Genomic DNA, 23,368 nt, shown 5'->3' with positions numbered 1-23,368 from the left:
ATTGTGAAAGGTCCAGAAAAGGTAGAAATATAAAATAAATTTAGGTGGAGCTGAAGAGGTTTCGGCGCGTGTATTCGGCCCTCGTAGCTGGGACCAAGGATGGGTTGGTTCCCGGCTGTGTGAGGCACTCGGCCGGACTGCAGGCCATGGCTTCGCTGCTCTTTAGCGTCCTCTGCCGCATGCGGGGCGGTTCTTTTGAACCCTGGTGCCGTTGAGCACGAACGCAAATCCATTTACATTTAACATGCGAAAATGCATTTTATAGTCAGGACAATTATTACGAGCGCCACATCGTCGCTGCGACGCCCACCGCACCTCTTAACCGCGAGCGGCTTACAGACGCGTCATCAACATTTACCACACCGGAACACTTAAACTCGACAGCGGGCGCAGAGGTACATACATACCTAACCACCTACCTACCTTATACTTGGCAAATTACATTTGCGCGAAAGCAACTTAACAACAGCCTCCGGGCAGGCAGGCCGGTATAATACGCTGTAACGTGTACGCTTACATTCCGAATTGCACTCAGCATCGGGCGATCATTTGTCGAGGGCCCGGCGGAACAATTATGAACGACGATGACGAACTGGAAAAGATAACTAGATACGGGTCAGGCTTCAAAAAAAGACCGAAAGCCGTAGGAAGGAGAGAAGGAAGAAGAGGATGACGGTGAAGCCAGACGAGACTCCTGGCCCCTGGGACGTAGGATTGTAAGTTAGCACGTGGTCGCCGGCAGACGCGGGCCCCTTTCACGGGACTCTATCACTGGCGGGGACGGGCCATCCTCGCGTAGGTAGTGACGCAAAAGCCGGGCTGCCGCAAGTCTTCGCTGCTCGTGCAAGCTACGGGCCAGAGAGTAAGAGAGCCGGGGCTACCAGGGAAGCAGGACGGCGCAAGAGCTGGAGCTCACTCAGAGGCCGGGAGTCGCTCGGCGAGATGCGGGACCCGGGATAGTCTCTTCGTGGACCACACAGGATGTGGCACGCGCGCTCTCTACCGGGTGGCCCGCAACGTCCGCTTCGGGCGGACTCGGAAGGCCTCGGCTCGACTCGGGCGCCATCGGCCCTTCTCGGTGGTCGAGGCCACACAGATCGCGCACGCGCGAACGCTTCCTGGGTGGCATTCGGCAAGGTAGCCTTATACCATCTCTACAACCTGTTAGGCCTCCTTACGCGCTCCTCGTTCGCTCGCCTCCGCCGCGCCCGGCACACCGCACGACCTTCTAATAAGATTCCAATTTGTCAATTAGGGGGAGGACGGGCCCCTTGACACCTAACGTGATCTCGACGAGGTGACACTTCACCCCTTTGCGGCCCATCCTTTCTCCGATTCACTTCACTCTTCACCGGTCATTATTTCAATGCCGGTCCTTTTGCCTACTTGCAACGGACCCCCGCAAATAATTTTTCTCTTATCCGCCACCTATGCTCATTATTTATACACCAATTTATATTCAGGTGAAAATTTACATTACACCAGCGACTTACCCTGCATCGGTTGTTTTTTACCAGGTGACATGCGTTGACTGGTTCGAAAACGAAAGCGGTTTTCAGGAATTTCAGCGAAACCTGAGGAGTTGACCGATTACTGGAACAGATTGAATCTTGTCACTGTCAATTATCTTCGTGATCCAAAAAGCTCGTTACCTCACTAGGTTCCCTTCTTTCAGCTTCAGACTATTCCTTACCTTAATTCAATCCCATCTTTTTGAATATTCATCGAGTTTGAATTTGCGATTTCAGGGACGATTAGAATTTCGTATTGCTCCTCTTCAAATAATTGCTTTTTTTGGGCCACCGCTACTACTTTCGAAAAACTCGATCGCCGCCATCGAGAATTCGCAGCAGTATAATGGAGGCCGAAGTTCATGTGGGTCGAGATGATCGAAAGCTGCAAAAATTTGAGGGGTCATATATATGCGAGGACAAAAGCTTGCAAGGCCCTCGAAAAGTCGAGCGCAATGCGGGACACCCCGTATATCAAGAGAATGGCGAAACACGTTGAGGATAGCCTCGACGCATTCGGTATTCGTAGGGATTCTTCGTTTTTTCTGCAAAAATTCGAATTCCATTGTCTGCTCCTATTAGCGTAGTTTTTGTCGACGTCCAGAACGTCGTATCGTTATTTATGTTCAAGATTTTTCGCATTTCAAAAATAGAGCACATATACGAGAGGCGGGCATGCTCGTTAGGCGCTGAAATTACGGCGCGAAAATGGTCCTTCTCGTCGAATTCAGCCGATCCTCGCGAGAGTTCAAGAGCAGTTTTGAGGCGTCTGCAGCGACCTTTCCACCTGGACAAGCGCACATCTATACCATCTCCACTCGTCAGCACGTGCTCGTTAAACGCGAAGACGTCTCGCCCGGCGATGCCGGAGCGGACGGAAGCTGGCCAAGGCGATCGAGCAGCCTAGGGAGCAGAGCGCGAAGAGAGTTCGATCGGTCCGCGATTTTGGGCCGGGTGCGTTGCAGGGTCCCGGAGGACGAGTCGGCGGCGGTAATCCCTGCAACCGGGCGGCTATCTCCTCCGCATGCGAGGCACTGCTGAGCCATAACCGCATGTGCAGAAGGCTATAAAGTTCGGTGGTGCCGGTGAACAGCGAGTGTCTCTAAATTAGCAATAAAGCAGCGATACAAGGCCCATATAATATCTGCTCGTTTTTTGTTTACTCATCCGAACAGGTTTACCTGCCCCGACGCATGGCCGCCGCGCCCGCGACCCCCAACTTTCAGCACGAGTTAGGTTAGGTTAGGCGATGCGAGGTTGTAGGTATGTACATACGCAAATATACCACGGTACCCGAATTTCGGGCCCCCGCTATCCCTACGGATTTCGCGATAGCTCCGCCAGTTCGGGACTAATCGGTCCGGATTCACGCCGGAAATAAAACACAAGTACCTGTTACCCTTGCATGCAACCCGGAGGTGTGTACCTACTCCGCGTAGGTGAGCCTACGGTGTGGATATTGGGACTCATGCGTGTGTACGTTATACCTGTATGATCTAGGTCCCCGCTCGGAGACAAAGGAATGCTTCCCCTCCCCCCTCCCCCCTCTGCCTCCGCTCTCTCGGCGTACCACCACCACCACCACCACCATCAACACCATCACCATCACCATCACCAATACTACACCGAAGAAAGAAGAATAAGAAAAGTCGACCGGAGGAATAGCCCATTCCACTTATACGCTCCTCGGATTCAATTAACTCTCCTCCTGCGCTGCTTCTCATCTCGCAGAGAGCGCGCGGTTCTGCCTGCCTACCTATACTATACAAGGTGTCCCGGTTTTCTTCACTCTGCAGTATCCCGTTCCTCTTCCGCCCTCTCAATATCACACCTCGTCACTTTCCGATTCCTGCACATTGTACAATCCATGCTCGGCATGATCGTGGCGAGAGAATCTTTCCAAGAGATTGCGTCGAAGCTGTATAACCTACTTATTTGCATTGACCGCCACATGGATGCGAGAATGAATAATTTTCGCAATGAAGTAGTGCATATTTCTTCCAAGTTATATGTACGTACTAGTGATTAATAATCACTGTTATTTGTCCAAAGCGTTCAGGTGAATTATTCATTACGTTAATACGGCGGATTCATGATTCGGCGAAGGCTGTACAACGAATTTGAATGTACTTCATTTGCAGCGTGAATTCAGACGCAGCTGATTTTGTTTTTGCGAAAAGTGTAAATTACGATCGCAGAACTTGGGAGGGTAATAAATCGCTTGTTTCAATCATGGGTTTTTGATTTACAACCTGTACGACACACCCGTCGTATATTTCTCTCGGGGCGTATTCGTCGGGCGGTATCCTTTCGCCGCGGCTAAGGATTTAGCGAACCCCGTTAGGAGGACATGATCCTTCGCGCTTGCCGGACGGCGCGGCGGTGCCGCGGGGCAATTGACGCCGAACGGGCTTTCGCGCCGGATACACGGCATGGCCGGCTCCATTTTCAGAGATTTATACATTGCGCTGGGCGCCGTTGGGAATAATAATTCAGTTTCATAATGGGGATATCTTGTTGTCTTCGCGAAGTCGTCGTACAAGGAATTTCACCACGTCAATACACGTTACGGGCCAAAAGCTGCTCACGCCTGAACGCCTTGGCGTGCCTGCAGGACTTGTGAGCATGCGGAGAGACCCGGGTCTTTGCACGGCGCATTCACCGACAAAGACTCTCTGACTGACGCGATCCGACAGGCGCGAGACTTTCTGTTGAATCTGTTGAAACTGTTCAGGATGCGCGCATGTCGGGATACAACTCACGGCGCCGATATCCTGTGGATGCAAAGTTTCGCGCTCAACGCTGCAAGGTCTTTATCGGTTGATACCAAATGTTTCCTGCAAAACGGCGCAGAATATTAACAGTGTCGATTGATTTCGCCGTTGATCGTCACAGATTGCAGTGGAAAATTTCAACGAGGAATCCTCGTTTTGAAATACGGATTCCAGTTTAGCTCCGGAGCCTGCAGGTACCAGATGCTCTACCGTTGACAATCCCTTCAGCATCTTCATGCGTGCAACAGTCTCTAGAGACACGTTGACGGTTCTGATTTCACGCTAGATGTTGATGCCATAACGATCTGAAGCCTGATGAAACCAGTCACTGCGGTCTGCTGGCGCAAACATTGCTTCATTCTCCTCAGAGCACCGCATGTTTTTACATTCTAATTCACCGGTTTTTTTTTGTGGGCTTTAGAGTAGAAGTTTCTGTAGAGTTGTCAAGGTAATATTTATCGTATGCGCAGTATGAATTGAAGGCAGTTCAAGAGATGCGAATTATGTTCACAAGTCCGCAAATGGAGTGTATCGTAAATCTCAAGATACCAAAATATGCAATGAATCATAAAACCAAGTGGGCTTCACCCACGTCAGTACCTGAGTACTACAATCTACTTGTATCATGATAATGACGGATGGCTCATCCTTGTCTGCTTTCTAGAGCTTATCTTTGTGCAAATAGCGGCGGCGTACACTTCAATGCTTGTTTGTTCCCCTTGATCAGTTATACCTAAGGAGCGTGAAGAGCGTCGGGCGTTCAGAATCGTCGACGAAAAGCTTGGGAATGGCACGATCATGCGTGCGCTTGCAAAAAAGAGGACAAGGAAGAAAGAAAGAGACAAAAAGAGAACGAAAAAAAAAAACAAGAATAAGAAAACGGCAAAGACTGGTTAAGCAAAAAATATTGGCTCGGGTGTCACTGATGCGATAAAAATCTGATAAAACCGATAGGTTAGCGAGGAGAAAATGTATAAAAGTTCGGTTACTCAAGCGGAGGAGCTGCTGAGGCAGGCTTTGGGTGAAGCTAAAGTTAGGCAGGATCACGGTGGTATAGTTATCCTCCGCAGAATATGCATATGCACTCCCGTGCGATCAACCGTAAAGCTAGATTCACAGCCTCTGACGACGCGTTGCGATGTGAGTAATTGGTGAAATCACTTGTCGGGCCGAGTGACTAACAGAGTATCCTGTGCTACTTCGTCGGATCAGTTATCGAGACGTGTTTCAGCGTGGATATGCACGGGCATATAGACGAAGTTTTTCGTCAAAATACCGCTATGGGAGTTGAAAAAAATTATTGTTTCAAAGCATCACAGGTTCGAAAAGACACGAGGATGAGACTGCTTTGTTGCAGACCGAAAAAATCCTCAAACGCGGGTCGAGAGATACCGACGATAAGATACTTCGTGCACATGCCGGTGGTATTCAGACCACAATTTGGTGTCAATTTTCAAGACCGTTGGTTTTGAATTCTTGATTCAACCGCAAGCACATAATTTCAGGTATGTGTTCCCGACCGGCGGTCGCGATGTGTAATGTAATAGAAAATTTCAACGTTTCATTGATCACGGCGATGCATGCAGATATAATTCGATGAAAGATCGTAATCTGGCGGATTACATGACTCGGTGAATTACGATGAGACACAAAATGTCCGCAAGAATTCGTTTTGGTCCCGATCGATGATCGTATCGATCGAAAGTAGTATCCGTTCCGCAACGAAGTTATCTCCGCGTATCCTGTGGGACCGCAGGACGATCCTGTGTGCGTCTCTTCCCTTACTACACACGTGCCAGCGGTGCACAGAGCAAACCTCTCGGTCCCAGAGACGGGCGTCAGGGGTTGTTGTAACCTGGATACATCGGCGGTGGAGCCACCCTCTCCTCGAGGCGGTGTCGCATGTTCGACGGGTGTATAATACGTATATCCATAGACGGCGCAACATGCCCACGGCGAGATGTTGTGCACGAGCTCTGGGGACGACGCCTTAGAGTTTATACCTCAAGTCCATCTCTCTCGGCGAGGCGATCTCTCATCTCTTTCTCTTTGGTTTCCCACGAGAACCACCGCCGCCGCCGCCTTCTGGAATGTCGCTCCCCCTCGTCCCCCACTGCGGTCCCGATGGACCCCTCGGTTCCTCCCCCTCCGCCCCCGCCTCGCCACTTTCCCGTCGACCTCATCTTCCGTCTCGGTCGCGCCTCAACACTCCGCAACGAGGTTTCCGATGGCGTCCTCTCCCTCTCTCGCGGCACTCTTAAGACTTAACGGGGTGCACCCGGGGAGTATCATTGAATCTTGCAAGGGAGAGCTGCCGGTCAGGACGAAAATAGTATTATTGTATTATTACGGGAAGGAGAAGAAGGAGATTGAGGATGAGTCGGGAAAAGAAGAAGAAGGCGACGAAGAGCAAATCTCGAGTTATCGTCACACCTTTCGCACCTCTGCTGCACATTCCGCTGTCTAGCCCCCGATTTCACAGCCCTGTTTTCTTTCCCTTTATCCTCGTGTGTGTGCACTGTTCGGAAAATATGTTAATTTTTACCTACACTTGACGTTTCTGCATTCTTCCGGTAAGTCTGCCTTATATTCAAAATCTGTGTTCATTCAATGAACCAGTATAATATATGGTCGTGTTGAGCTTTCATGAATTATAGAAAATGTTTTACAAACTCGAAAAAACTTGTATATGTAAATATTCTACTCTCCTGAGAATCAGGTACACGTGCAAGTCGATTTGACATTTACACTTCATAAGTCAAAATATAAAATTTGTATTAATTGTTAGTTTGGTTAATAGCAAGTCAAAGTATTTGTATTTGCTTAAAATGTATACCGTGTTGTTATCACTGCTCGTGAGAATAAAATTAATGGTCATAAATATTATATATTATCCTTACCTATCACTGAATTGCAAATAGTTTCTAATTGAAATTACTAACCTTGTGAATTGAACACTGTGTTAATTTCAGCATCTGAATGTTGACATGGAAGAATTATAAGATTCTGGCGCACAAATTACTTCCAACGATGTGTTTTTTGCATTATGTGAGTACAGGTTGCAGTGCAATTTTCGTTGTCAGATTTGTCCTGGATGTACCACGTATACATGTATATTCGATGCAACCGCAGCTGGAGTAGCATGGATGACTTCTGTATGGGAAAAGGATCCCGGGTTAGTTTGGGAATTTTCATCATTTTGCAAGATTTTTGAGTTGATAATTTGTGCAAGCGTAAAACACGAGGCGCTTGTTAGCACCCAGCTCTATTTAGCGAATCATCGCTATGCATTTTCTTAAATCACATGATACCTATTTATTTGCAAATTGACTTCTACAATTTCAATATTCCATGATCCTATACAATCAGACACTTGTTAACTTATCACTGAAATTTGGTATCAGTTACCTGTGAGCAGCACAGCTTTTCTGCCTCACTCATTCTGTTAAATAAAACACAATTTTCGCGTGACTTGACCTCAAAGTGTTACCTTCACCCGGAGAAAACGATATTACAAAAATCTTTGCACAGACGTACACTATTTGATCGTGGATTCAATAATTCGTTACTTCTACGCTTAAGTAAAAATGTTAGAATCACTATTTGTAACGGTAGGTATACAATGAATCATTATACTTCGAAGAAACATTGGTTTTTTATCACAGGGTTTTCTACAGCTTGTAATAAAATGGTTTCACTGTATGTTGGTAGTAGATATTTCGAAGAAATTAAGAGGGAAAGCTTACTTAATTATTTTGCAAGGACGTACGCATCAATCGTTCACCATTATAAGTTTGCACTATAAGCTCATCACCGTAACATTTACCTCTGTATACCAGATTTTGAAAGTTGGCAGGGAATTTTTATTTTTTTTTTTGTTTCACCGTTTAAGATTCTCTTGATTTAATTAGGGGAATTCATCACACCATAATATGTCATGTCAACATTCTCCAAGTATTCACTTGAAAACATTAATACTTGCGACAGGTTTACAATTCATATCTATTCATTATCAAGTTATTATCTTGGGAAAAAATTAACTCAATATTTGAAACTAACGATGAAATAAAACGTCTATCGTCTACAGTTTGGCACTGATAAGAATGTTCCAGAGTGCAGTATCGAATTGAATTATGATCAGTTTGGAGGAAAAAAAAATAAATTGTTCACCCTACTTGATGAAGGGGAATTTTGTATCGATTTGCGTAATAGGTACAGCGGAATTCCGTACTCGATCCGAGGTAGCAATTGTAGCCCATATACTGACCGAGCAAAAATGCAATTCCACTCAAGTTTGTTGGGCGTCTTCTTCTTTTTCTTCCTCAGTTTCTTTTTGCTTTTTCATGGGTCTGAATCCGAGACCCCGTAACGTGTCTAGCTAATAATAATGATGGTTTACACTTAGCTACCTATGTTGCACCGCACACCCGTAATAAGAGGAGGGTTTACAGGCGAAGGCGCGCGCGTGTGCGTTGATCGCCATACAACGGGTGTTCGGTAATTTTCAAATTCATTTCTACCATCCCGAAACGTCGTTTCCCTTCGGTTAGATCAATAAACTTCTACCCATAGTGCAGAGCGTCGGTTGTCCGGATTTGAAATTCAAACGTTAATTCCTAAAACTAAATTGCAGAAACGTGAAAATTCCCTTAAAAAATTGTCGAAGAATTACAGCAATTATTATCAACGCTGTGTTTAACGCTGCGGACAAACGGTCCCGAGAAATAAGATCGAAATCGACACTTGGGAATCTCGAAATTCGGACGCGTCACCCGATGTGCATGACGCGCAGCTCTGCAGTGGCGAGGGCCAGACGTAACCCGAAGCCCGGAGAGCCTTAGGAGGCGGCCACGCGGCCGATCCGCACAGCCACTTATAACGCCGATGGAGCTTCTATCACACGAGCGAAGGTAATGCCACGGGTTAGCGAATCTGTCGTCGTATCCTCTGACTAACGATCACCGAGGAAGAAGCTGAGTTCGGCGATTTTGTTGGAAGCGCAGCGCGGGCCTCTTGCGTGGCGAAAACTCTGCCCTCGGAGCGTCGATGTGGCACGTCTTTTTGACGCTTCTCACCCACTTACACCGGCAATTTTATGATAACGAGCCCGAAACGGGTTTCGGCTCATTATCGGGACTCCCGGGCCACCTTACCGGCTTTCATTGTAAGCTCGGCTCAGCGCCTTATCTTATCTAGCAAACTTACGGCGATTGGAGTGTTTCTTCTTACTATTATCGGTATAAATTTTGTAAAAATACCCGTTAGGGAATCTGACGATTTGAATAACGGTCGTAAAAATTCAAAACTTTCCAAATTCCGAACTTATATAGATCCTCAACTCAATCGGTGCTATGCCGCATTAGACTGGAATGGAACCCTTGAATACAAAACAGTTTTCTCCGTTAGTTCACCGTGAAACAAAACATTTCAAATAATCCAGTTTTTGTCGTGTGTTAGTAAAGTACCGATTTAACACCTTACCGGAAGAGCTTACAGTCTACAAACGAGACCGCGAAAAGCGTAAAAAGACTCGCTTACCAGCGTCCGTTACCGTTGTGAAAAGTTACTGTCTAGGTTTCCTTTTTTATCGATGCGGTGAGAAGGAAAACATTCGTTTTTGTACCGACTACCGGCAAGTTATTATTCGTTGAGAAACTTCAATCGCGGCCGGTTCTGCGCTTCCAAGATTATTTTAGTAAAGAACATGACCATTTTTAGACTTGGTACATTTTCAGATTCTGCAATAGATGGAACCGTATTAAAAATCTGCAGACAAATATCTGAACATTAGTATTACAGCACTTTCCCACATGTTGCAAAATTTTTTGAGTTTTTTTTCCCCAGGCTCTGCTTATCTAGATATTACCAAAATGGTATAGATGATTTATTTTTCGATACGGCATTACAACTAATACCGTAATGCAATGACTTCAATGACGATTTTATTTATAAATAAATTTTCATGGTACAATAAAAACAATGTAAATTACCTCACATGCCAAGTGATGCCCAATCAGGTACGATTCGTCGGCTTGGATGGGAATGAGAAACGGGTGTATACCCTATACGTAGACTGCCACATGAGCCGAATGGCGAATATGCGAGCGAGCAGGCGAATGTTTACACAAGAGATAAATGTATCTCTGTGCTTCGATGACGGCAGTTATATAAGTGCGCAATGTTTACTACAAAATTTTCAGATGATATTGTCAGTAGTAATCGTCCGTCTTCAACATGACATTTGAGAGCAAAGTATACGAGACTGATTTTACAAGCGTAAGAGAAAACATCTTTCAATGATAGTTCCACGCAATAACCAGATTATGACGGAACGAAAAATAAACACCATTTGTACTGCAATTCATTGAAATAATAAAATTGAAGGGGAAATTTGGTACGATTCACGGTTTGAAATTGGGAATTAGGCTTTCTTCTTGGTTTTCCTCGGCGATTTTGCGATCCTCCCACCCTTCGGACTCTTCGCCTTGGACGGTTTTCCGGCTTTGTTAGCGTACTTCTCGACGAGCGAATCGAAAAAGTTGTTGGCCTCTTTTGCCCTAGCTGTACCCCTATTCTGAATCGCTAAGGATAAGGCGTTAGACGCCGCGTTTTCTTCGTTTTCAATTTTCAGCATCTTTTCGAGCTTCTCAGCTTCCGCCGCTTCCTTGGCCCACTAAAACCGTAACATAATTCACATTTATATATAAACATCTACGAAATTAGAATCGAAAAGGTATGCGAAAAACTCGCCAGTTCTATTTCCCATCGGCTGTTTTTTTTTCCTTCTGATACAATTTTTAAAAACACACAACGTCAGACTGACTCAACAATGATCATTTTTGTTTGACAGAAAATTCAACACCGTTAATAATATTCATTGCCGTGTAACTCATCCGACATATGGCACGTTGGCTTGGAGAATCTGTCGGGGAAAGTCTTAAAATGTCAGGGATTTATCGGGAAGAGTATCAAAGACAGTTGCAATAGTTGAAACCATGATTCACGTACAAGTTGCACTTAGTGAGAGTTTTAGCTACGAAAGCATGTGCGATAAGAAAAAATTAATCCAGACCAAATTCGTGTAAAATATAGATAGCAGAAAGAACCTAGAAAAGTCAAATGCGGAGAATTTTCAAGATGGATTAATCAGCCCACCCAGCAGATGTTGAGTCACGTAAAAAAATTATTCAAGTGCGTACTACTCCGGTTTTACTATCGAAGTACTAGCCTCGATTTTTTTCTATAAATATATTTCAATACGTGAACTAAATTTGTCTACAGGTATTGGAAGTACGTGTACTTCAGGGAACGGGAAGCGAGGCGAGGCAGCGGCGATTATTTAACAGTATATTATAATCATCTATTTCAAAGTTATCAACAACGCGTGTCGTTGACTCAGGCCATTGCTCGCGGATACAGACCTATACGTATACTGTATATGCTTACAGGGTGTTTATATTGAACATCTTAAGTCGGCTGCAGCCGCATAACGATGGTTACTAATCCATCCCTCTCTCGCCCCGTATAAACTAGTCGGTTATAGGGATATATCCGAAAGGGTATAGCGGGTTTGGAAGTTGTTGTTGTTGTTATTGTTATTATTATGGTGTACAAAAAATGAAATATTCCTGGATTGCTCAACGCATGGTAATATCCAGTCGAGTAAGATTTAAGTTTGCGGTAAAAATTGGCAAACAAAATAAAGATTGGCTAACGCGCATAACGTGTTTAAATAAATGTTCTTACCATTTGCCGGCGCAATGAAAGTACCTGTACTATTGTAACATTGAAACGTTCTATTTACAATGATTGTGACAGATATTTCGCTACAATATCACCGCTGAATTTAGTTTCAGGTCTTGCAACAAAACAGCAGCAGATAAATTACCAACTGCCAAGTTCGTAACATACAGTAATTTCATAAGACTTCCAAATTATGTAGAAGATGGTTTGTTTTGAAAATGAATCTGGCTATTTATAAGGATTGCGCGAGTAACAGATTTTCCTCGATTATAAGAATATTTGCAAACTGTCTTCCGTGGCGCATGCTTTTTACAGAGTTTCACTACGATAGATATAAAAACCAAGCAACGTGCAAGACTTTGTCATGGTTTATTGAATTTGGCACCGAGCTGCAGCAATTATTACTAATGCCGCATCATCGATATCCCCAACGATTGATAATTAATCGTTTCAAAGAGGAAACTTCAAGTTTTAGAGTAATGTTATTTGTACGGGTGTACATAGGTATGTGTATTTACACCCGCCCAGGTAAAACAAAAATCGCATCTATTATCAGTGTTATTGAAATCAGAGAAACGCGTCGCGTCGATCCAGCCACCTGTTCGAACTCTTGCCAAAATCTTATAGATTTTACAGCATCGTCTCAACGGTAAAAACTGTAAAGTGGGTTGTAAAGTTGACCACAGATATTATTCGAAACACGTTCATCGTCGGAAGTTTATTTTGCCGTTCGTAGTTATTCACGCCTTTTTTTCATTCTAATTTTTGTACAATCAAAATGTGTCGAAGGGCGTGGAATTCGACCTTCGGAATACGTGCGTGACGTAATAGGGAACGTCACGGACCGATCTATTCCCTCGGTCTACTTCAAGATTCCGTTATTTGTGTTACCCTAAACGTTGCTGGTAGCCGAATTACGTCGTTCAAGTATTTATAAATCTGGCAGCTTTCCTAAAGCATCCTCTAATGTTAGCTGTTACATAACTCGACCCCTATCACGGGCCCGCGTTGTGGGTGTAGGTACTTCTTTGATCCGTTAATTGATCGACCTCGCGTCATCGTATCGGCAAAACTTTTGGGAATTCGCCTGCTTCATCTCTGTTCGGTAATCATAATTACGTGTAAACGGTACGGCACAGCAGCCGATGTTGCATGGTACTAATTTCGCGATAATCCAGCGTGAAGACAGATATTGCACGAATCATTCCGTCGGAGACAAATTGAACAACGGGAAGTTAAATGTAGTAACTAAACGTATATTCGCAAAAACAACTTAGATTATACGACTGTCTATACGTTTGGAAGTCGTCCAGAAAAATTCATCAGACGTTCATTATGTTCAATTCACAGATGTTTTTTTAAAGCTAAAACGACTCCTTTTCACAAACTCGACGAAGATTACATGTATATACGTATATACTGCAGATAGTAATAATGAACCGTTGCCAATATTTTTAAGTTGCTTTTACACGGCTTGTTGTTACAAACCACGGAAAGAATGGTTTACAAATTACGTCATTGCTTCGGCCCGTTTATAAACCGTACCACACTTGCTACAGGAAACTTGAAAACCGTAAATTTCAAGATTATTTATGATTAGAAATTAAATCTTCTGCTCAATCACTACCTACCGATGCCCTGTGTTCATTTTGTTTCAGCTTGCGAAAAAAATTAAATTCCACGTATTAGTATTCGTATAACGATGCAGTTACACTTACATGGACCTGATCGTATTTTCTTGTGATTAGAGATAAAATGCGAGATATATACGGAACGGCGTGATGTTAACAAATTCACAAATCATTTACCCGAATACGAAACAACGAGGAATGTACAAAACACAGAAAAATACTATAGCATCGTTTGAATGGTGAAACAAATGCCGCATTTACATTAAGGAACAATATGGGGTTTAATTGAACGATATTATATGTACAAAGATGCTCAATGTCAGAGTCATTCGCGATAAGAAAATTCTTATTCAGGTTCGTTCAGGGTTAAATTTTGGTATGTGAATACTTTATCTGCGTTTACAAGTATACAAAAATGGCTTAATTTATCCAGCTAGCCAAACCGGGTTAATATTAATGCACCGTGGGTACGACAAAGTGCCACCGAATTATGTCATCCCAGATTTCTTCTTGCGTTTTTCTAATCATGTCTTGACCTTTTTTTGCCCAAGAAAGTAGTATGTGTGCGTTGGGAATGTGATTAAAAATGTAGTAAGCTCGTACACTGCCATATGTGCAGTGAATTCGGTTGCAACGATTCGTCTGAAACGAATAACCGTGCAGCATCGTAAGTCGAGGAAAATTTTTCTCGTCAATTAACGGATGTATATCCATGACACCAACTGACCCGTGATCATCGCGTTGGAAATAATTGTTGGAACAATCGCAGAGTGACGATTGAGAGCGCGACATTTCACATTCCCGGTAAATTGTCAGGTCGCGTAATACGGAGGCCACATTAGTATAACAAATTAATGGGAAATTCTTCTAAAACGGGTTCAAGGTTGTCACGTGCGTTGGCTAGAGAGTAAATAATTAAATTATCATTAATTTCGTAGTTATTTGATACGACATACGATACATGTCGTGTTTAATTGGTAGTTGGATCAGTGTGAATGATTGTAAACAAACTAGGAACGTCCCGTCGTTTTGTTGGATTTTTAAACCTCCGGCGGAAGCGTTGGAAGATAGACTTGGAAGATTGAGTGAGCTATGCAGAAGCAGTTTTTCCACCGTAGTGTAATACAGACGAATCACTGTTAAGCTAGACGCACGTGTGTACAAAATACGGGAACTGGATGTTACATCGTTGCTCAACGCGCACGTGGCACGTGAGCTTTGCAAACTTTTGTACAAAATCAAGATAGTGAAGGAGGAAGGGAAGAGAGGAGTACTGGAAAAATGGCATTTAACCACACAGCCGGGTATTTTTAACGCTTCGAAGATCTGATCCCGTTTTAACTCTCACGCAACGAGCAGAAATGAGATTCCACCCGGTAGAAGCTGTATATTTAAACTGACATTGAAATTGACAGCGTGTTTTAGTTTAGTGTAAAGAAAAAGAAAAAAACCCACTCGTCAATGGTTCTCATTTATTCGCTTATTCTTTAAAATCAGGTCGATCTGCACACGCGTGTGGGATAAGCGTTCAGAGCTTTTTATATGGATGCGGTCACGATTTCTGGTTTATCTGTAGGAATAGAAATTTGACGAAGAAAACGAGAGAACAAAATAGTTACGAGACAATTTTATCTGCAGAACGATTATTTATACCTATACCATATTGTTGTTTCGTAACAATCAATACGGCATTGTTCAACAACATTTTTTCACTGATTTTATTGAATGAAAATAATTCCGTATGTATAATTATCCGCTTTTTATCAACTGTGTGGAGCACTGCAAGAATAACCGCATGATAAACTTATAATCGATATTTAAATGTTAAACTGTTCATTAAACGCCATTCGGCACTCAACACCTTACTTATTCAACTCTATAACTAGAAATAAAGATAAAGTATATGTATATATAATAATGTAAATGCATGGTTCATATAGTCGACAAGATACAGCTTAAAAACGATATTTCAAATTAATATTTTCTTATCATTCCGTCGAGTGTCGTTGCAATTACGTTATCCACTTGATTTTCTCAAGCATCCCAATCGAAGCTATTAATTTGAAAAAGTGAGAGAAAAACAATTGTGGAAAGAAGACCACGCGTCAGATATCGAAACAAGTCGATTATACTCAGTTGAAGTTGTAATTAAATTTAAGTCGCTGAAAACTGATAAGTAAGTGCAGTCATATATTCGCCGCTCCGTATTCGGTACCATGAACCGTCAAACTTTAACCTCACAGTGAACCTAAGCAAAACACGACAACGAATATCCCGATCGCATATCTCCCGGCGTTCCTCAATCCTTGACCGGCATCGTTGCACAGCGGCAGCGGTTTGTCAGTTTCTTCTTCAGGGACCGTTTGTCTGACCGTTGTCGGACTGACGAGCTCGTGTTGTTCACCCGGTTGAGAATCGGCGACGTTGTCGTACGGGGGTGGAAACACAGAGGCGAACTGGAGACTTTCATCCCTTTCCGGTTCCCCGTTCGTCGCGTTTGGTGCCGGCATGATAACCGTGGGCACCGGTGACGGAGGAGGATAATGGACCACTGGAACACTCGCGGACGTGTAAACGGCGACCGGGATTACGGGGGTCGCCTTTTCTTTGCCGACTGGAGCCACTTTCGTAGTCGATTCCAAGCTGAAAGTGGTTGTCACTATGTCGGATGACTCCTGCTCGTAGCTCGTGGTGACGATACTCGACGCTTCGATTATCTCGGACGACGACAGGGGCTGGGACGTTTCGGTGGTCGAGGGTACCGCCAGGATTTCGGGAACCGGCTTGGGAGTCGAGCTCTTCGGTTCTCTCCAGAGCGTGTTCGTCGTGAGAACTTCGCCGATGTCGATATCCACCGAGGTGAGAAGTTCCAGCGGCCTTTGCGTGATGGGAAAAAATCGGGGTGTCGTGACGATCGGAATTATCGGCGTCGATTCCGTCGAAACGATCCTGTCCAACTTTTCGGCGGCCTCGACTGCCTTTGCGTAAGAGTTCTTTTCATCTTGTTCGGAAACCTGAATTTCCTTCCAAGTTTTATCCGTTTCGGCGGTGATGCCGTGCTGCTTGACGAACTCGGCCATTAGCCGCGGGCATTTGAACGTGGGCACTTGGTCCAAGAGGAATATCCGCAGTGACTTCAAGTTCGACATAGCTTTCGTGTCGAGGCACTCGATCGGGTTTCCGGAGAGTCGGAGCTCCGCCAGGTTTTCAATTAGTTTGTAGACACCGGGTTCGATCCCGGTGATCTTGTTATGGGTCAGATCTAGATACGTGAGATACTCCGGACCCTGAATCCAATTCGCTTTTACGCTGGTCAGATGATTGTTGTTTAATGTCAGTTGTTCCAGGTTATATTTGTTCTGAAAAACACCGGGCTCGATTTCTCGGATACTACAATTTGAACAACTGAATATTTGCAGTTGGGTAAAACGTTTCAGCGCGTCGACCGACAGTTTCGGAACTTTCATGTCTGATATTTGAAGTACTTCTACGTCAGCTTGTACTATCTTGAGGTCAGAAATGTCACCTCCATTGCAGGAATATTCTTTTAATTTTCCTTCACAATTTCCACTGATACGTGATATAGTTGACACCAGCAGTAAAAGCACTGATAGCACAGCGTGTGAATTCACCATTTTCTTGGAGTTCTCAAATTTAGATGTTCAGTTGAATAATTATAGTGAGAATTTTCAATTAGCTAGCGTTTCATTTCACGAAATTGTAACAAACCGATGAACTTCTCGTACATCTCATGGACCGAGAACGACTAACGTTCGACGAAAGCGGGCGAAACGTGTTTCTTCAATACCGCGAAAATTCCACGAGCAACTTTCATGTGCAGAGTATATGGAAAAAAGTCTTCAATGTATAAAGACGATTGGCATCGAGCCAGCACGGTTGTTTACACATTCACGAATATACGGTACGATTCGGTCAGGGTTATTCTGAAATTGAAAATTTTTTAACTTTTCATTCCGGTAACTCGTAATAAGCGTCTGTCCAACGTCACCACCGGACCGATTGTTTGGAGCAACTAAAGAGAAGTCTTCTGTTAGCGGGATATTTATTTACCAGTGGTCGAGCCCTCCCTTCCACTCTACGTTTAATCGTCAAGTGGCTATCCATCGGTAAAAATAGGACAGCATGAAAATAGAACGGACGTATGGTCGTGCTATTCCAGTGGAAAACGGCGAACACATGCGTGATTTCAAATCGAATTGATAAAAATTGAACTGGGTCACATGCAAATCTGCCACATGGCATTTACTGGGCATGATAAGTTTTACCTCGATAACACATCTTCGACATTTAAAACCATTTGCGATAAGCAAATGGATCACCAAATTTAGAGAAAACAATTTTCTATTGTTTCTTGACAACATTCTTTTCACATTGAGGTCGTTGAAAATAAAATTGTAGGATATATATTCATAACAGGTTGCATTGCATTTGGCATTGCGGAATATTCGGTGGACATGTGCCACAAAAATTGTTAAATATTCACTACATTCCTGTATACAAAACAATAAACACGTACATTTGACAACTTTCTTGCACAATAATTTTACATTTTTCTTAGTACTTTTAAAATTTTCGAGCTTGAAAAATTTTACGAATAGCATTTGAAATAGTGAAATATTTAAGATTTTTTCAAAATAATTCGGAGGGTTATATCAATGTATACGATTGTGAACCAAATAAATTAATTTGATATTGCAAAACACGAGTGATCTTGATTTGACAAATTATTAGTTCATCGAAACGAAAATAAAACAAGTACAGAAAAGAGCATGCAAGTGAAAAGGCATCATTAAATATCAAGTTAAAAATACTTGCGGTAAATGATTTGTCCTGACACAATGTCTGTTTGGTTGATTCCACATTGATCCTTTCTATGCTTACAATTAGAGACCTTCGTCCCTCCCCCTCTTTTACCACCGCAGGTTAATCATTACATCAGTAATTTCATTTAGTTTCACAACTGTTGTTCGAGCACGCAGTTTTGAATGTCTTAAAAATCACAGCGGTATATATATACCGTTTTTGCCAAATGATCGTGTGACGTCACTGCCATGCCTGCTTTCCAGTGTGGTATGCCCCTCCCCCCCTTCCCCTCCCTCAACATTTATTGAGTAATATCTAAACGCTGTCTGAGAATTTCGATGCAATTGCACTTTTCGCATGGGTGAATCTTTACAGGAATTTCGTTCTCTATCAGTACAGAGTAATCCGTACTTGATGTATACTGGTTATGGAAGTGGTGAAACAGATTTACAGATTGAACAATATTCATAGGCGAAGTCTTGAATGGAATCAAATTAAAATTCGATTGATTCAAAGAGACGGATATTATCGTTTATAAAGCTTTCTTAGCTATTGATCATGCGAAATGAAAGATAGGAATACACATTTGGGTGGGGAACATAACAGGCACCAAAAATGATGCGTAGACTTGGCTAGTAGAAATCGTGGGACAGGAAAGGAATGGGAACAGATTTCCAACGTATTAGCCTTTTCCTGATTATTTTAATTCAATACAGCTCACTTACCTTTCGTTTCCTGCGTATTTTCTTTTTGGGATCCTCCTCAGTGAAAGCTTTGAACTCTGGTACATCTCCGGTTTCAATCAATTCTTGAACTATATCGTGCAGACGCGGTTCTTCAGCACAGTTTGTAAATGGAACAGCTTCAAGAATATAGTCCATATCACCTTTGCCTGGAAAGTTATGATAGAAATATTCTTAATTCAACCATGACTGTGACGAAAGTACCAAATTCCCACGTTTGCGCACAAATTGTATTGTGTAAGGGTCTCGCAGTAACGTTAGTGCGAATGCATGCTTACTGTCCATATAAGCCCGCTTCAAGTCTTTTATCTCAGTTTCAGATCCCTTGTAATTTTTTTCATAATTGTTGATATCTTCGACAGTTATTTCTTTAAATAAAGATCGCCAGTAATCAGCCCAATTTTTCATAACAACTTCCTCGCTCTCCTCGTCAAATTGGCCAGACTCGTCGTAGATCTTCCTCTTATCATTGTCGCTTAGAATTGAGTGGATCCTTCCGAGTACTTTGAACTTTTCCGTGGCTTCAGCCTTCACGTTTTCCTCCACTCGATCAGGGTGTACGAGTAGTGACAATTTGTGATACGCTTTCTTAACTGCAACAAAATGTTCCAAAATAATCATTATTCTCTATTTGCATTGGATTCATAAAGATCTCTTTGTTAGCGAAGCAAATATTCAAGTAGACATTGGAGCTTGTCGGAAATAATTCGGATGCATGTTTTTGTTACTCCGATTTCAAAAATCTCGGAACGTCATAGGATGAGAAAATACGACTTGATTTCGTCAAATATTTCTACCGAACACCGTTGACTTTACAGGTTAGGATATCAGCTGTAAACAGCAACGTTAAACGTACCTTGCTTCTCGTTTGCGTTTGTCGGAATCTTCAACACTTCGTAAAAGTCACGGGCGCCGAAATACTTTTCGCACAAATCCAAGAGCCCCGCCATTGTCAATTATTTTATAAAAACGTTAAATTTACCATAGATTTATTCTACTCAATGCAAAATCACTTTCAGACGGCGCACATCTGTCCTAGAAGCGCGAAATGAACGCTGCTGCCCTTGCGCACGCAACGCCGAGTTGGGTAAACAAACGGCTCGTGTCTCTAACTGTATAGCGGTTAGCTTGCCATTGGGCGCAGAGTATACGTGGTTGCATACTATTTGGCGTTTAACGCGGTCAACTAATTTTAATGACGTCCCGGTTTTGTTCGTTTGGCATTCAATCGGAAGAAGTATGGACGTTGTTCAATGAGCGATTCTTCCTAAGATAAATTTCAGAAATTGGGACTGTTTTTACAACACATGGTTAACCCTATCTGATATTTGAGTTGGAGATGAGTTAGAATTATACGTTGTAAAATTGAATAGGAATATGCTTCACAATTATATTTCATCGTATTATTAATGATCGTCTTGTTCATTATCTCTTTTGTATTTGAAGGTTGGAAATTGGAATTATTTTTACGGAAAATGTTTTTTTTATGCTTGAATTAATAAAGAAATAAAATGAAGAGAAATTCTCTGCATTGAATAAGAAAAAGATCTCTTTTGGACTTAAAAACTTATTTCCAATTTGGCTTACTTTCTACCGAACAGTTACCAGTTTTTTAGACTCGGCTGCAAGAAGTTATGATACGAAATTTGCTTGTAATGATGTATCTGTACAAGAGTCTATAATAATATTTATAACTGCTAGTGAACTTGAAACGTGCGACTCGATTATTAGTCCTACAAATAAATTCAATAAAAAAATTTGACTTGCCATTATTTTTATATTGGTGGATTTGAGAACCGGAGAAAATTGAAATTACTCGTTCCAAGCGACCAAAATATCGTTACCTGAGAATTTATTATGTGGTAGCCGAATGCACGAATGCGACTTTCGTCTTGATTGGTGATTTTTACGCTACCGTGGTTTCAATAATGAACACTGATCATAAATTTTCATTTGATTCACTTAATAGTCTTTTATATAGCTATGTGTATTTGTTATTATGTTTTTAATCAGCAACTTCTGGTGTAAGAGGCGTCTGAGAAGTTATCAAGGTGACGTGAAATTCATAAGGCTGGTCGTAAAATAAGATTGAAAATGTATACCGTAGCGATTGCGTTAACGACGTCAGGAGACGATAAAGAGACGGTACCGAACTTTGCTCAATGTTTGTAGCTTACCCCGTGTAAAATTTAAGCGCAATGCTCAGAACGTCTTTGTTTTTTCATACTATTCTCATAATATCTTTATTATTGTCACAGTCAACACAGAATTTTGTCTATGCATAAATATGATTCCACATTCCTGGTTACCATTTTAATTTCCAGCACTGTTCTCGTCCTGTACTTCTCTTTGCAGTTACTTCAAGGAAACCCAAAAGCTTGTCGCCACCGCCACGCCTAACCGTCTGATAAAAACACTTGATGTTGGCCTAAATGTATTCTCTTGACACCATTAACCATCACAACAACAATAGGTACTATTTCACACTTTTACGTGTCGCATCGATCATTAAACTTCTATCCAACTAATTATCGGCGCAATATATCGCGGTTGTGGTTCTAGCGGTTATCCAGTCCAGGTAGTCGGTAGTCTTGACGTAAATACCCGGCATGCCACGTCTGGCACATCCTATACCCCAAGAAACAACCCCTGCGAAATCACAGATTCACAGGTTTCGAATTAACTGATTGAAGCAGGCAGTTTGACCCAATACGTAACAAGTGGCTATGCGGTGTCTTACCAACGATTTCATACTTGTCGTCCTGTCTTTTGAAGAGCAGAGGGCCGCCGCTGTCGCCCTATCGTTTTTAACAAAGCTACGTTCAGCTGATAAATAGTTGAAAAGGACAGCAGCACAAGTCATAGGCTAGAGAGAAACGTACCTGACAGGCGTCCGTGTCGTCATTGTACGCACAGAGCATAGACTTGGTGAGATGGTTGCCGAACGACGTATTACGACAGTCGGACCAGGGCATAACTTTCAGATCAGCTTGACGGAGGAATCTGGAAGCATTACCAGAGGTGGTGACTCTGCCCCATCCGGTAGCACTGACCTTGTGATTGGTGTAGTCCGATTCTATCACAAGGGTGTAATTATCACCGAAGATAAATATTAGTATCTGGTTATTGTCGACCTAGAGAAAAAAATTTACTGATCCATTCGTCGCACCTCTGTAAGGCAGACAAACTGGTTTGATGTTCTCGTTGTACCGTGCGGGGTACTTGAGTTTAATCAGAGCGATGTCGTTCGTGTCGTGCAGGAAATCGCTCCTGAACCCATCGTGAAGAATCACTTGTTCGATGGGCGACACGACGCCTCCATCGCGATTCTCGATGTCGTGGATTCCAAGCCATACGGATAGATCGTTCTGGTTTGTCCTGCGGGAGACAACGATACCGCTAGTTTAGGACCACGAAGCCGACGTAGCTGCACAGTAATCCATGAAAACATACCATTTCACGCAGTGTCCGGCAGTAAGGATGTATCGGTCGTTGATCAGGGTTCCGCCGCAGTGCAGAGAACCTCTGACGAAGATCGCTGCGACCCAAGGGAAAGTGTGCGGCACCGATATTACTCCACCCACGATTCGGTTGCCGACTCCTTCGCCGGAAACTCCGCACTCTGGTACAAGCAAGAAACACAAGAAGTTGGATCATATCGTTGATTCTGGCCTGCGTCATAGCGCTACGCAGCATAGATATGACATGAAATTTACCACATTCCGGATCAATGACTTTAGGCTGCAAGGTTTTCCGGGACTCGACCACCTGGAACGACGACGTAATTTTATCGTGCGATTTAGGTGACGTTGTCATTATTTCATGACGTTATTCCAAAAGAGAAATTCAACTAACCTGATGTATCAGCAAAGACCATATCGCGAATAACGCTGCACTCCGTTTCATGGTGCTAATGTGGCGAATAACTGCGCCGAGTTGATGACTCCCTCTAATCTACAGAAGCTACTGAGCTCGGTGGCCGCATACTTCGATCTATATTCCGAGTGATATGCGGCTTACTTGGCAAACCCCCGTACAGCGACTCGGTTCGCATCTGTCGTTACCTGCATTGGTTGCTCCTCGTTTTCTTTGCCTCACCTTACATTTACCGAGCTCCGTCCCCTCTCTGCATCTTCTTATTC

General features: G+C 43.1%; 4 protein-coding genes across 4 annotated transcripts in view; all 4 read right to left on the bottom strand.

Annotated features, from left to right (window-relative positions):
* The window catches only part of hh (hedgehog signaling protein), a 55,517-nt gene extending 45,454 nt beyond the window's left edge, over nucleotides 1-10,063 (bottom strand). Inside the window, exons 1-4 of the mRNA XM_046618694.2 lie at nucleotides 8,553-10,063; nucleotides 7,228-7,438; nucleotides 1,694-1,896; nucleotides 1,494-1,593 (exon numbers count right to left, since the gene is read on the bottom strand). Of these exons, the coding sequence (XP_046474650.1) occupies nucleotides 1,494-1,593; nucleotides 1,694-1,896; nucleotides 7,228-7,260 (336 nt within the window). The 5' untranslated portion in view covers nucleotides 7,261-7,438; nucleotides 8,553-10,063. The remainder of the gene's footprint in view (nucleotides 1-1,493; nucleotides 1,594-1,693; nucleotides 1,897-7,227; nucleotides 7,439-8,552) is intronic.
* Nucleotides 10,064-10,207: 144 nt separating this feature from the next.
* LOC124215371 (dnaJ homolog subfamily C member 9) lies at nucleotides 10,208-20,263 on the bottom strand. Its single transcript, XM_046618699.2, has 4 exons — nucleotides 20,083-20,263; nucleotides 19,505-19,819; nucleotides 19,209-19,375; nucleotides 10,208-10,958 (listed from the first exon to the last, which is right to left on the bottom strand). Exons 1-4 carry the CDS (start codon nucleotides 20,174-20,176, stop codon nucleotides 10,707-10,709), a joined length of 828 nt encoding a protein of 275 aa, XP_046474655.1. The 5' UTR covers nucleotides 20,177-20,263; the 3' UTR covers nucleotides 10,208-10,706.
* On the bottom strand, nucleotides 15,118-17,705 carry LOC124215367 (platelet glycoprotein Ib alpha chain-like). Its single transcript, XM_046618692.2, has one exon. It carries the CDS (start codon nucleotides 17,292-17,294, stop codon nucleotides 15,897-15,899), a length of 1,398 nt encoding a protein of 465 aa, XP_046474648.1. The 5' UTR covers nucleotides 17,295-17,705; the 3' UTR covers nucleotides 15,118-15,896.
* A 475-nt stretch (nucleotides 20,264-20,738) lies between the features above and the next one.
* LOC124214416 (trypsin-1-like) lies at nucleotides 20,739-23,286 on the bottom strand. Its single transcript, XM_046616686.2, has 7 exons — nucleotides 23,082-23,286; nucleotides 22,943-22,994; nucleotides 22,680-22,848; nucleotides 22,396-22,604; nucleotides 22,109-22,302; nucleotides 21,967-22,024; nucleotides 20,739-21,875 (listed from the first exon to the last, which is right to left on the bottom strand). Exons 1-7 carry the CDS (start codon nucleotides 23,130-23,132, stop codon nucleotides 21,751-21,753), a joined length of 858 nt encoding a protein of 285 aa, XP_046472642.2. The 5' UTR covers nucleotides 23,133-23,286; the 3' UTR covers nucleotides 20,739-21,750.
* Nucleotides 23,287-23,368: the final 82 nt, after the last annotated feature.

Source organism: Neodiprion pinetum, chromosome 3 (genome assembly GCF_021155775.2).
Source record: "Neodiprion pinetum isolate iyNeoPine1 chromosome 3, iyNeoPine1.2, whole genome shotgun sequence".
Lineage (NCBI taxonomy): Eukaryota > Metazoa > Arthropoda > Insecta > Hymenoptera > Diprionidae > Neodiprion > Neodiprion pinetum.
The sequence above is the reverse complement of the archived record's forward strand: the minus strand, read 5'-3'. Positions and strand labels throughout refer to the sequence as shown.